The 12777-nt window shown below is 36.3% G+C and overlaps 3 protein-coding genes across 3 annotated transcripts; all 3 read left to right on the top strand.

The window, feature by feature from the left end:
* Window positions 1–944: 944 nt before the first annotated feature.
* LOTGIDRAFT_144062 (hypothetical protein) lies at window positions 945–3920 on the top strand (the record flags this gene model as incomplete). Its single annotated transcript, XM_009054717.1, has 1 exon — window positions 945–3920. The coding sequence occupies one exon, from the start codon at window positions 945–947 to the stop codon at window positions 3918–3920; it is 2976 nt and encodes a 991-aa protein (XP_009052965.1).
* Window positions 3921–10446: 6526 nt separating this feature from the next.
* LOTGIDRAFT_144043 (hypothetical protein) lies at window positions 10447–11025 on the top strand (the record flags this gene model as incomplete). Its single annotated transcript, XM_009054716.1, has 1 exon — window positions 10447–11025. A coding segment is annotated over one exon (579 nt), but the record flags the coding sequence as incomplete, so codon positions are not given.
* A 737-nt stretch (window positions 11026–11762) lies between these two features.
* LOTGIDRAFT_144028 (hypothetical protein) lies at window positions 11763–12677 on the top strand (the record flags this gene model as incomplete). Its single annotated transcript, XM_009054715.1, has 1 exon — window positions 11763–12677. A coding segment is annotated over one exon (915 nt), but the record flags the coding sequence as incomplete, so codon positions are not given.
* Between the last annotated feature and the right edge of the window lie 100 nt (window positions 12678–12777).

The raw sequence follows: 12777 nt of genomic DNA, 5'->3' as shown, positions 1-12777 counted from the left end.
GATTTCCTAAGTTCTTATCTTCTAACATTGATTCTAGGATGTCCTAGGTTCTTATCTTCTTACATTGATTCTAGGACGTCCTAGGTTCTTATCTTCTACCATTGATTCTAGGACGTCCTAGGTTCTTATCTTCTAACATTGATTTTAGGATGTCCTAGGTTCTTATCTTCTAACATTGATTCTAGGATGTCCTAGGTTCTTATCTTCTACCATTGATTCTAGGACATCCTAGGTTCTTATCTTCTAACATTGATTCTAGGACATCCTAGGTTCTTATCTCCTACCATTAATTCTAGGACATCCTAGGTTCTTATTTTCTAACATTGATTCTAGGACATCCTAGGTTCTTATTTTCTAACATTGATTCTAGGACATCCTAGTGCTAAGATCGTTTTGAGAATATGTGGCCTGGACTGGAGTATGTAACAATTTTCTTGGAATATTTTGATTTTATATAATAGTCTTAAAGTAGAGACAAAATGAAAATGGTGAACATAATAGACAATATTTAATAAGTGAATGCATAATAAAGATACGACATAGATAACTTCATCTACTGACCTAAAATCGTCACAATGTTCGTAAAAATTAAAGTATTTTTAAAGCTGGTAGATCATTCCACCTTTAGTTCTGAAATGAGAACAATATATCTTTATGAATTTCTGCCCTGGATCTTGACTCACTACACAACCTCTTTAATCTTTTCTTTCTCTTTCAGATAAAGGAATAGCAAGATGGCTGCACCTAGTCAAGCCTCAGAATCTTTGAGGCAGTATCTACGAACTGATCAGTCTGGAAAACAAGTGTTATCCATTCCGGAGGGTGTATATAAAGGATGGATACCGAAAGCCTTGTATACTTACGAATTAGATGAGCTTTACCTTCCCTTCTTAAAACTCTTCTCATTTCCCGTGGCTGGCACAGCTCTTGGTAATTTAAAAGGGATGGTGATATTCCACGCCATTGGAAATTATCTTTACAAGCTACCTAAATCATTTGATCAATGTACACGAATCACTCAGCTGAATTTAGGCTTTAATCATTTCACGGAAATTCCATCAGCTCTTTTCAATCTGGTTACCTTGGAGCAGTTAGATTTGGCAGAGAATTACATTGAAACTGTTGGTTCTGACATCAAGAAATTGGTGAACCTGCAACATCTGAATTTGGCAGGAAATATGCTGGAAGAAGTTCCTGATGAATTCTGCAAGTTGAAGAAGCTGAGGTATTTGAATCTATCCAGTAAATGGTACCCTCGTGGAGGATTTCAGATCGTTCCTCTTGCTATATGCTATCTTACAGATCTACGTCATTTGGATCTCAGTTGGCATAAGATTCACACAATTCCAGACCAGTTTGGAAATCTGAGAAGATTAGTGACCTTGAACTTACGTGGAAACTTCCTGCAGCATGTATCTGATGAAATTCACTGCTGTGAACGCTTGGTGAACTTGAATCTGACTGGAGCCTTACGATACTGTTCAGTTATTCCCAAAGCCTTTTTCACGTTAGAAGAATTGCTAGAATTGAATTTGAGCGGGAACTTTTTCACGGAAATTCCCCCAGAAGTCTGCGAATTAAGAAAGTTAAAGAAACTGATTATACAGAGGAATGCCTTGTTGAGACTTCCTGAGGAATTGTTCAGTCTGCGCCATATTGAACATCTAGAGTTCGGGGAAAACTATCTGGAAGAATTGCCAGCAGGAATTTCTAATCTTAAGTCTCTCAAAGAGCTGGGATTGGCCTATAATGCTTTAGATTCTTTACCAGATGAAATTTGTCAATGTCATTCTCTCGTTCAATTACATCTCAGTCGAAATAAACTCAAATCAGTCCCAGAAGAGATCTATGAACTCAGCAACCTAGTTGATCTGAGCTTAAATGACAACCAGCTAACAGAGTTACCTCTCTTGATGGATAGACTTGATCGTTTAGCCGAGAGTGGATGTTTGTATTTGTGGAATAACAATTTGAAACGACCTCCTCAAGCAATCTGTGATCAAGGAGTCACAGCCCTATTCCCATATTTAAAAGAGTTACGAATCAGTGAAGCTAAACATCGGAAAAAGATGATATTAATTGGAGCTGTGAAGGCTGGAAAAACAAGTCTACGTAATGCTTTGTTACTAGGTCACTCAGCTTTAACTCAGGAGCATGAACGAACATGGGTGTTGGAGCGACATCTTTGGGAACCGAAATCCGAATTGAGAGTTCAGATTTTAGATTTTGGAGGCCATCATATATATTCTGCTGCCCATCACATGTTCCTGACACCGGAAGCTACTCACGTTTTAGTCTTTGATCTTCATAAATACTCATCGGACCGATACCTGGAGCTCATTGGAAACTGGTTGGAAGCCATCATGGACCGAGCCCCAGGGGCTGGAATCAGGATTGTGGGAACTCACGGTGATTTGTGTTCAGAGCAAGATATTGAAGAAAAAGTTAAAGATATTTTACGAAAAATGCACAGAATTGAGAATAAAAACATCAATGATTTAAAAGAAGAAATCAAGAAGATCCAAAGAATCCTGGATACCCCAGAAGCCAGGATAAATCGGGGAGAGTTTACAGAAATTGGGTTTGAGAGACTCCACGAGAGAAAAGCCCACATGGAAAAGATGTTGAATAGTCGTTCCATTTTACCCAAGAGTATCTGGGCTGTGAGCTGTGCCAAGGATTTGGATGGGTTTGAGCATTTCCGTACAGATTTGATCAATCATCTGATAGAAACGGAAGAAATGGCGTTGCCTAAATCATGGTTTAGATTCCTGCAAGCCATACAGCAACATCCTGAGAGAATCCTAAAATGGCCACGAGCTTTGGAAATTTTCACTGAAGTCATGGAAGAGATGGCACAGTCGATGATTGCGATCGGTGGATCAGTAGAAATGAGTATGATTGTGGTCTTGATGTATTTACATAGAATGGGTGAGATCGTCTGGTATGATAAAAATCCTAAATTACGTGCAATAGTTTTTCATCGACCGGAAACACTGGTAGAAATGCTGCGTGCTGTTTTCAGACATAATTTTGATGAAGTGGTTGTCTATGAGGATAATAATGGTCAACAAGCAAATCTGACCAAAACTAAATTTGACTTTATGAAAGAAGAGTTCTTATCGCAGGGTTTATTGACTTATGAACTCTTACATTATTGTCTTCTCCATTTTGAACTTTCACCTGATGCATTGGATACATTCATTTCATTAATGTTGAAGTTTGATTTGTGTTTTGAAGTTGAGAAATCTACGCTGGCTCCAAGCTTACTACAATCTGTTGGTATTCTACAGTTCCCATGGTTTTTCCCACCAGAAGAGCCAGAAAAAGTGGCCTATGAATGGCCAGTATCAACTCCTCTTAACATGTTTGAACTTTGTTACGAGTTACATTTTATAAATAGACGACCACCGAACTGTTTTGCAAAATTTTCTGTCAGACTTCATAATCATTTCACAGAGAGAATTAATTGGAAGTTTGGAGTGCTAGGACGAATAAACCAATCTCGAGTCCTCGTAAGAAAAATAGTGAGCGAGGATAATGATTCTTGTATTCGTGTTGCTGTGAGAGGACCAGACTTACAAGAGTTATGGTCCTTGGTTACTAAAACCAACCAAGATTTGTTAGCTCTTCTTCAAGAATGGCCGTTCATTCGTTTTGAATTGAGTTTATTGTGTTCACATTGTATTCTGTGTAAAATAGGAGATCCCTATCGGTTTCCCGGTGAAGTTTTACAAAATGTCCTACCTAGAAACACCTACCAGGCACCATGGTGTAAAAATGCCGAGGGTGAAGATATCCCAGCATGCTTTGTGTATCCTCTTGATCCAGGTAGGTTTTGTTTTCAGTTAATTGAGTCCACCTACAATAGCTTCCCTACACTGTACTGTAATGTCACCATGCACTTAAATCTGAATTGAAATTGAGCATGCAATCAACTAAGATGTACATGTTCCACCACAATGATAGTCTTCAAGTTTAACTAATTAGTAAGCTTTCCCTGTCTTTAATGTTAGCTTCCCTCAGTTCTGTGGTTGATAACTTTATACATTGACCACCTCAGCCAACCCACATGACTTATCGATGTAGTCACCAGCATTTCATCATTTCTGTAGGCTGAATTGTAATTATCAGTCTAAAAATCTTCATATTTTGCCTAAGACTGTTACCCATTTGAATCAATCTATCTGTAAATTTTCTTTTTTAGTTCACCAAAAGATTTTCCCATTTTACTTGCCTAAATTTGTTTCATGATTAAGTTCTTCATGAAACTGTTCTTGACAAAGATTAAGGAAGTTATTGAATCTGTTGATTGATTATGATAGTTATTATATATATATTGTAGATGATCAAGATGATTTAGAGAAACATGTTAAAGTAGCTACAGAGTTATTGATGTCTGTTAATACTCTAGATGATATAGATGGTCATAACAACAGAGATAGTAAGTTATAATACCATATTCTACTTGATTTCCTCTTTCTCCATGCAGATTGATGGACAAAAGTGTTTTGTTTTGATGAGACTATACTCTGAGGTCTTCTGGACTAAAGGCTGTGTATGTTAGCAGTCAGAATTTTAGTGTTGCGGGTTGGAAGAGCTGACATGGACAAAGTGTCTTGTTGTTTTGATGAGACTATACCCTCTAGGTCTCTGGGACTAAAGGCTGTGCATGTTAAAGATCTCTCGACAGTTGGAAATTTTATAGCTGGTTTCCCCCTGTTAGTGATGCAGGTTGTTGGAAGAGCTGACATGGACAGAAATCTCTTGTTGTTTAGATTGGACAATAAACTGATGTCTCTGTACTAAAGGCTGTGTATTTTACATCAGTCACCAGTTATAATCATTAATAACTAGAGTGTACAGACAATTCTATTATTAGGTTAAATATCAGAAACAATTTCCAGTTAGTTTTGATTTTCAGCAAATTTCCGGTAGGATTGTTTAAAATTTAATTTGATTTTATATTTTCAGTATTATTATCTGAAGTAGGTTTATCATTCATTGCGTCTAATCTTGGGTTTAAATGGTTATTGTTGATGCCTCTACTGGGTATAGAGCAGGTACAGATTGAACAAGCACAACTAGACTACCCCAACATGACATATAAACAGATTCTGAGATGTTTGGTCAGATGGCGTGATTTCCCAAGTGGAGTTGATAAAATCACTGAGTTATTGGAAGCTTTGGACAGTGAAACTGTTGGACATCGTGACTTGGTGCAGAAAATTCAAGAAAAGTTTAGATTAATATGAGAAATATTGTATTAGAGTTTGAAATTGTAAGTGGAAAATTTAGATTCAGTGTTTTATATGAATTACTTTGCCACCTTTAAATGCCTCATTGGACTGGACTCAGTGGATTGCCTCATTATTAACTTTCTGTGATTCAAATTAAACTGAGTAATATAATAAGTTACTTCCCTTTACAAATGAAGATTTAGAAATAAGCTGTTGGTGGTGAATTGGAAGCTAGAAGATTCAAGTTTTTTCGTGGTTTCATCTTTCATCCCTTAACACTTTTATTTCTTTTACAGATATACTGTAGGTGTTTGATAGACCCCAGAGAGATTGTTCTTGTTTTTGGAATGAATTTGCTTCAGGTGATATATTGATTTTGATGCAAAAAGGCACATTATTAACTATGTGGACTCCCTGAAAGGGATTGAGTGTTATCCAAAATTCAACATTATTACTCTTGTGGACTCTCTGAAGAGATGAAATGTTGACATCCTTAAATGCCAAATTATTCAAGTAGACTCCTGAAAAGGAAAACTAATATGGAGAAGGGTTATATAGGTGAATGCCTGTTCCCTAATCCCATTCATACTTTTTATGACTAAAATATTGTTTACAAAAAAAAAATTTGGCACATCCAAATACCAATTTTATAAATATTTTGTGATGTGTGTTGTGTATGAAAATGAATCCAGTGTTATCTAAAATTCAAAACTTTCTCCGAAAAGATTGCATGGTGAGAAACCTTAACACCTTGTTATTTAGTTGGACTCCCTTGAAAGAATGCTCCAAATATCAATTTTATGAACAATTTGTGGTGTGTGGACTCCAAGAATGAATGCAGTCTTGTTGAAACCAAGCGAATAAGCAAGTGGATTCTCCTGAGGGGATGTAGAGATGACAAATACAATAACTAATCCAGTGCTTGTTTATTGATATTAAGTATTTAGATACAGTATTGAATATACATTGTTAAGCATAATAAATTAGATAAACTACCAGAGTATTAACATGACTGTATTTACCTCTCATGTCTGACTAGATCTCTGGTCTGTTGATATGTCTGTACTCAGCAGTCATGTCTGACTAGAACTTTAGACTGTTACTATGGCTGTATTTACCAGTCATGTCTGACTAGATCTCTGGCCTGTTGATATGTCTGTACTCAGCAGTCATGTCTGACTAGAACTTTAGACTTTACTATTATCACCAGTCATTCTGACTAGAGCTCTAGCCTGTTGATATGTCTGTACTCAGCAGTCATGTCTGACTAGAACTCTTGATTTAGCTATTATCACCAGTCATTCTGACTAGAGCTCTAGAATGTTGATATGGCTATACCCACCAGTCATGTCTGACTAGAGCTTTAGACTGTTACTATGGCTGTATTAATTAACCTGTTATGTCTGACTAGAGCTTTAGACTGTTACTATGGCTGTATTTACCAGTCATGTCTGACTAGATCTCTAGACTGTTGATTTGGCTATTCTCACCAGTCATTCTGACTATATCTCTAGCTGTAGATATGGCTATACTCACCAGTCATGTCTGAATAGAGTTGTAGACTCTTAATACTTCTAAACTCATCAGTCATTCTGACTAGAGCTCTAGAATGTTGATATGGCTGTATTTACCAGTCATGTCTGACTAGAACTCTAGACTGTTGATTTGGCTATATTTACCTGTAATGTCTGATTAGATCACAAGACTCTTAATACTGCTTAACTCACCAGTCATTCTGACTAGAACTCTAGGCTGTAGATTTGGCTATATTTTAATCATGTGTCTTTGAGTGCTAATTGATTATTACATGTCGTCTGTATTTGCCAGTCATGTCTGACTACAGCTCTATGTTGTAGATAGTGGTTTTCTCTTCAAACTATTTTTTGTTGGTAGTCAGACTTGGGGTAGTAGTCTAAAGTGACAAATGTGGCTTTCTGGGGGGATGATTTGAACCTTGAATTTATATAGTCTTCAGAAATACTAAAACTGTATGAATATCTCATAATTCCTTCAAATAGATCTCAAACATTTTATTTATTTCAATCATATGCCTATCTTCCCTCTGAAATTTGGGGTATCCTAAAAATGAAAGTCTTGTTGATCTCAGAAATGTGAATTGTTAATTCGTAATAATGTTCACAACTGTTGATATAGTCTTTGACACCAAGACATCTTCCTTTGCAGCTGTAGACAAAGTGGGAGAGGATGATTGAGTCTACTGTTTACACATGATGTCATCTACAGATATTCAAAATAAAGTCTCTTCAAACATAGATAATAAGTGATACACATGGACTTGAATGTTCAAATTTCGACGGTAAACTGAGGAACATTATTTCTGATTAGTTTAACAACAATTCAGGTTTCTGAAACCAGGGTATGGTTTACTACCAGAAATGCTGCATCTGTCCCTGTAAAATGAAATACAAGTATGATATTAGATTAAAATACTGGTAAGGAACTCACTTTACCTCTTGTTTAACTGGCTATTAAAATTTTACAAACTTGCAGCCACTTGAAACAGTCATAATATTATTTTGTTAACTCATGATATAGTTTGGTTACATAATATATAGAAATATTGTTTTATATAGAATGTTTTTATATTTATATAATATGAATTGACAATCACCAACTGAGCATAAAGTTACAACAGAATCCCTGTAAAATCTAGAAAATTGAAAAAATTAATAAACTAAGTAATTATTGATCTTGATATTAAGCGTTTTTCAATAGTTAATTGCATATTTATGGATAATTACTAAATTTTTTGGATTAATCGAATTATATAAGGATCCTGTTATGTTATTTATGACACCAGGTATATCTACTGATAAATACATGCTCTTATTGCCCTTGTTCTTGAAAATGCATTCAATTTTTAGCTAGTAAACACTCTAGAAGGGACAATTCTTGACGGATTTTGACGAAACTTGGCATGAGTGTTTTTTATCACCCAAGGATAAACCCTATTGAAAATCAGAAAAATCGAAAAATATTTAGTATGAGTAATTGCCCTTGCTCTTGAAAACGCGTTCAATTTTTAGCTCGTAATCACTCCAGAAGGCACAATTCTTGACAGATTTGATGAAACTTGGTGTGAATGTTCGTAATCACCCAAGGATGAACCCTATTGATAATCAGAAGAATTGAAAAATATTTAGTATGAGTCATTGCCCTTTGTTCTTGAAAACACTTTCAAATTTAGCTTTTAAACACTAAAAGGCATGATTCTTGCTGGATTTTGACAAAACTTGGTTTCATTATTCAGTCCCGTGCTGAAGATTGAATATTTGTCTTCTAGAGTTTTCACAAGCTAAAGATTGAACACGTTTTCAAGAACAAGGGCAATAACTCATACTCAATATTATTCAGTATCACCCTAAAGAGTTCAAAAGAAGTGTATGATTGAAGGTTGAATATTTCATACTGGTGATTGTTACTGTACTGCTAAATATTTTTATTCAAAATCAAAGCTGCCAGTGGGCGTATATTACCTTGCCTTGCAAGCTATCTTGAATAAGATTATGCAATACCTGATGTATGATTTCCTGTGTGTAAAAGTTATTATTTATTTAACTTAAGTAGAATACTTTTTCAAATCTCAATTTCAGTTATCTTTATCACTTATCAAAATGAAAAGCCAAACACAGTTTAATCAATTAGAATTCTGTAAAGAAAGCATATTGAAAGTAAAATAATGATGACAATCAAACCTGGGGCCTTATTTATCTGATTGGTCAATGTCTAAAATTGATTTTAAAAATAGATTCTGGATTGTTATTTAAGTTAAGTTTTGGAGAATAAGAGAATAAGAGAATAAGAGAATAAGAGAATAGAATAAGAGAATAAGAGAATAAGAGAATAGAATAAGAGAATAAGAGAATAAGGCCTCTGTGCTAGAGTTTTTTTTATCAAAGCTTTAAAATTGCTAAGAAAGAAGTGTCGAAAATTATGTCAATTTTGTTACTTTTTAATGCTAAAAAATAGCAAAAGAACAGCTGTGAAAATTTTGAAGCAACTCTATCTTAATAGTGACTTGCAAAGGTGTGTTACAACGTTTTATCTAAACTTTAAAAAGTGCTAAAAAATATCTGAAATTCTGACAATTTTGTAGCTCACAATAAAAATTAGCAATAGAGTTGAATTGATATAAAAGATATGATTGGCTGTGAACATTTTGAAGCAACCCTATCTTCATAGTGACTTGCAAATGTGTGTTAAAACGTTTTATCTGAAGTATAAAAAGTGCTAAAAAATATCTGAATTTCTGTCAATTTTGTAGATGACAATAAATTTAGCAATAGAGTTGAATTGATATAAAAGATATGATTGGCTGTGAACATTTTGAAGTTACTTAGTTTGATAAGAATGCTTATATCATATTTTTTAAAGATGTTTTCAGTGTTTATAGTTGAAATTTAATAATTAAAAAACTTGTACATGTGTATTGTAAAATTTTATGTAAAAACTTTCAAATTTTTGTAAAGAAAATGATTAACTTATATGATTGGATCTTACGATTGACTATCTAATTTACACAAGAATAATTAATTCTGTTTCTTTTTTATTTGATATTTTCTTTCTCCATTGTGATCTAACAAAGGTATTACCAAGGCCATGTCCATGTCCATCAATCACTGCTTGTCATGCAGAGTCATCTTAATATACTAAGAATTGTGGGATAGCAAAATCCAAAGTAGATCCATATTGTCCTTCTTTTGGTTTGGTATCCCACAATTCATAGTGGATATTTAGATACAGATTCCACATGACAAGCTGTGATTGGAATACTCAGCTTTGGTATAGATCTTGTTTGATCACAATGGAGAATAAAAACATCAGAAAAAAGAGAAACGAAATTGTTAACAATTTTGATAACATTGTACAATTAATAACTAGGCACAACTTTATTTACATCAAAAGAAGATGAAATTTTGTAGATCAAATCTTCTATCTGAATGTGTGTATCATGAATAGAATTGAATGAAATGTGAATTGTAGACTATTATTACTTAAAATGATAAAATGATAATTATAAATGACAGTCTGTTTTAATTCATGATGGGTCTATTGCAATCTCGAATCTTATAGCTCACCGGCACAACCAATTGATACCCTAAGAGGTAACCATGATAACTCCCCGTCTGTCCCAATTGATACACTGAGAGGTCATAATAGCTCCCCGCCTGTCCCAATTGATACACTGAGAGGTAACCATGATAGCCCCCCGTCTGTCCCAAATGATACACTAAGAGGTAACCATGATAGCCACCCGTCTGTCCCAAATTATACACCGAGAGGTTACCATGATAGCTCCCCTTCTGTCCCAAATGATACACTAAGAGGTAACCATGATAGCTCCCCGTCTGTCCCAAATGATACCCTGAGAGGTAACCATGATAGTTCCCCGTCTGTTTCAAATGATACCCTGAGAGGTTACCATGATAGCTCATCGTCTCGCTGGATTGTAGCCAAGAGAAGTACCCATGATAGCTTGTCGTCTCTATCAATTGTAACCAAGAGAAGTACCCATGATAGCTCCTCGTCTCTCTCAATAATAACCCTGAGAGGTAACCATGATAACTCCCCGTCTGTCCCAAATGATACCCTGAGAGGTAACCATGATAACTCCCCGTCTGTCCCAAATGATACACTAAAAGGTAACCATGATAGCTCCCCTTCTGTCCCAAATGATACACTAAGAGGTAACCATGATAGCTCCCCGTCTGTCCCAAAGGATACCCTGAGAGGTAACCATGATAGTTCCCCGTCTGTATTATAACCAAGAGTAATACCCATGATAGCTTCTCGTCTCTCTCAATTACAACCAAGAGAGGTAACCATGATAGCTCCTCGTCTCTCCCAATTATAACTAATAGAATTACCCATGATAGCTTCTCGTCTCTCCCAATTGTAACCAAGAGAAGTACCCATGATAGCTCCTCGTCTCTCCCAATTGTAACCAAGAGAAGTACCCATAATAGCTTCTCGTCTCTCTCAGTTATAACCAAGAGAAGTACCCATGATAGCTCCTCGTCTCTCCCAATTGTAACCAAGAGAAGTACCCATGATAGCTCCTCGTCTCTCCCAATTGTAACCAAGAGAAGTACCCATGATAGCTCCTCGTCTCTCTCAATTGTAACCAACAGAAGTACCCATGATAGCTCCTCGTCTCTCTCAGTTATAACCAAGAGAAGTACCCATGATAGCTCCTCGTCTCTCCCAATTGTAACCAAGAGAAGTAATCATGATAGCTGCTTTTCTCTCTCAATTGTAACCAAGAGAAGTACCCATGATAGCTCCTCGTCTCTCTCAATTGTAACCAAGAGAAGTACCCATGATAGCTCTTCGTCTCTCCCAATTGTAACCAAGAGAAGTACCTATGATAGCTTCTCGTCGCTCTCAATAACAACCAACAGAAGTACACATGATAGCTTCCCGTCTCTCTCAATTATAACCAAGAGTAATACCCATGATAGCTTCTCGTCTCTCTCAATTACAACCAAGAGAGGTAACCATGATAGCTTCTCGTCTCTCTCAATTACAACCAAGAGAAGTACCCATGATAGCTCCTCGTCTCTCGCAATTATAACCAAGAGAAGTACCCATGATAGCTCTTCGTCTCTCGCAATTACAACCAAGAGAAGAACCCATGATAGTTCCCCGTCTATCTCAATTATAACCAAGAGAAGTACCCATAATAGCTCCTCGTCTCTCTCAATTGTAACCAAGAGAAGTACCCATGATAGCTTGTCATCTCTCTCAATTGTAACCAAGAGAAGTACCCATGATAGCTATTCGTCTCTCTCAATTACAACCAAGAGGAATACCCATGATAGCTTCTCGTCTCTCTCAATTACAACCAAGAGGAGTACCCATGATAGCTCCTCGTCTCTCTCAATTGTAACCAAGAGAAGTATCCATGATAGCTCCTCGTCTCTCTCAATTATAACCAAGAGGAGTACCCACGATAGCTCTTCGTCTCTCGCAATTACAACCAAGAGAAGAACCCATGATAGTTCCTCGTCTATCTCAATTATAACCAAGAGGAGTACCCATGATAGCTCCTCGTCTCTCTCAATTATAACCAAGAGGAGTACCCATGATAGCTCCTCGTCTCTCTCAATTATAACCAAGAGAAGTACCCATGATAGCTCCTCGTCTCTCTCAATTACAACCAAGAGAAGTACCCATGATAGCTCCTCGTCTCTCTCAATTATAACCAAGAGAAGTACCCATGAGAGCTCCTCGTCTCTCTCAATTACAACCAAGAGGAGTACCCATGATAGCTCCTCGTCTCTCTCAATTACAACCAAGCGAAGTACCCATGATAGCTTCTCGTCTCTCTCAATTACAACCAAGAGGAGTACCCATGATAGCTCCTCGTCTCTCTCAATTTTAACCAAGAGAAGTACCCATGATAGCTCTTCGTCTCTCGCAATTACAACCAAGAGAAGAACCCATGATAGTTCCTCGTCTATCTCAATTGTAACCAAGAGGAGTACCAATGATAGCTTCTCGTCTCTCTCAATGT

Source organism: Lottia gigantea (assembly GCF_000327385.1).
Source record: "Lottia gigantea unplaced genomic scaffold LOTGIsca_222, whole genome shotgun sequence".
Taxonomy (NCBI): Eukaryota; Metazoa; Mollusca; class Gastropoda; family Lottiidae; genus Lottia; species Lottia gigantea.
This window is presented reverse-complemented; position numbering and strand designations above follow the sequence as displayed.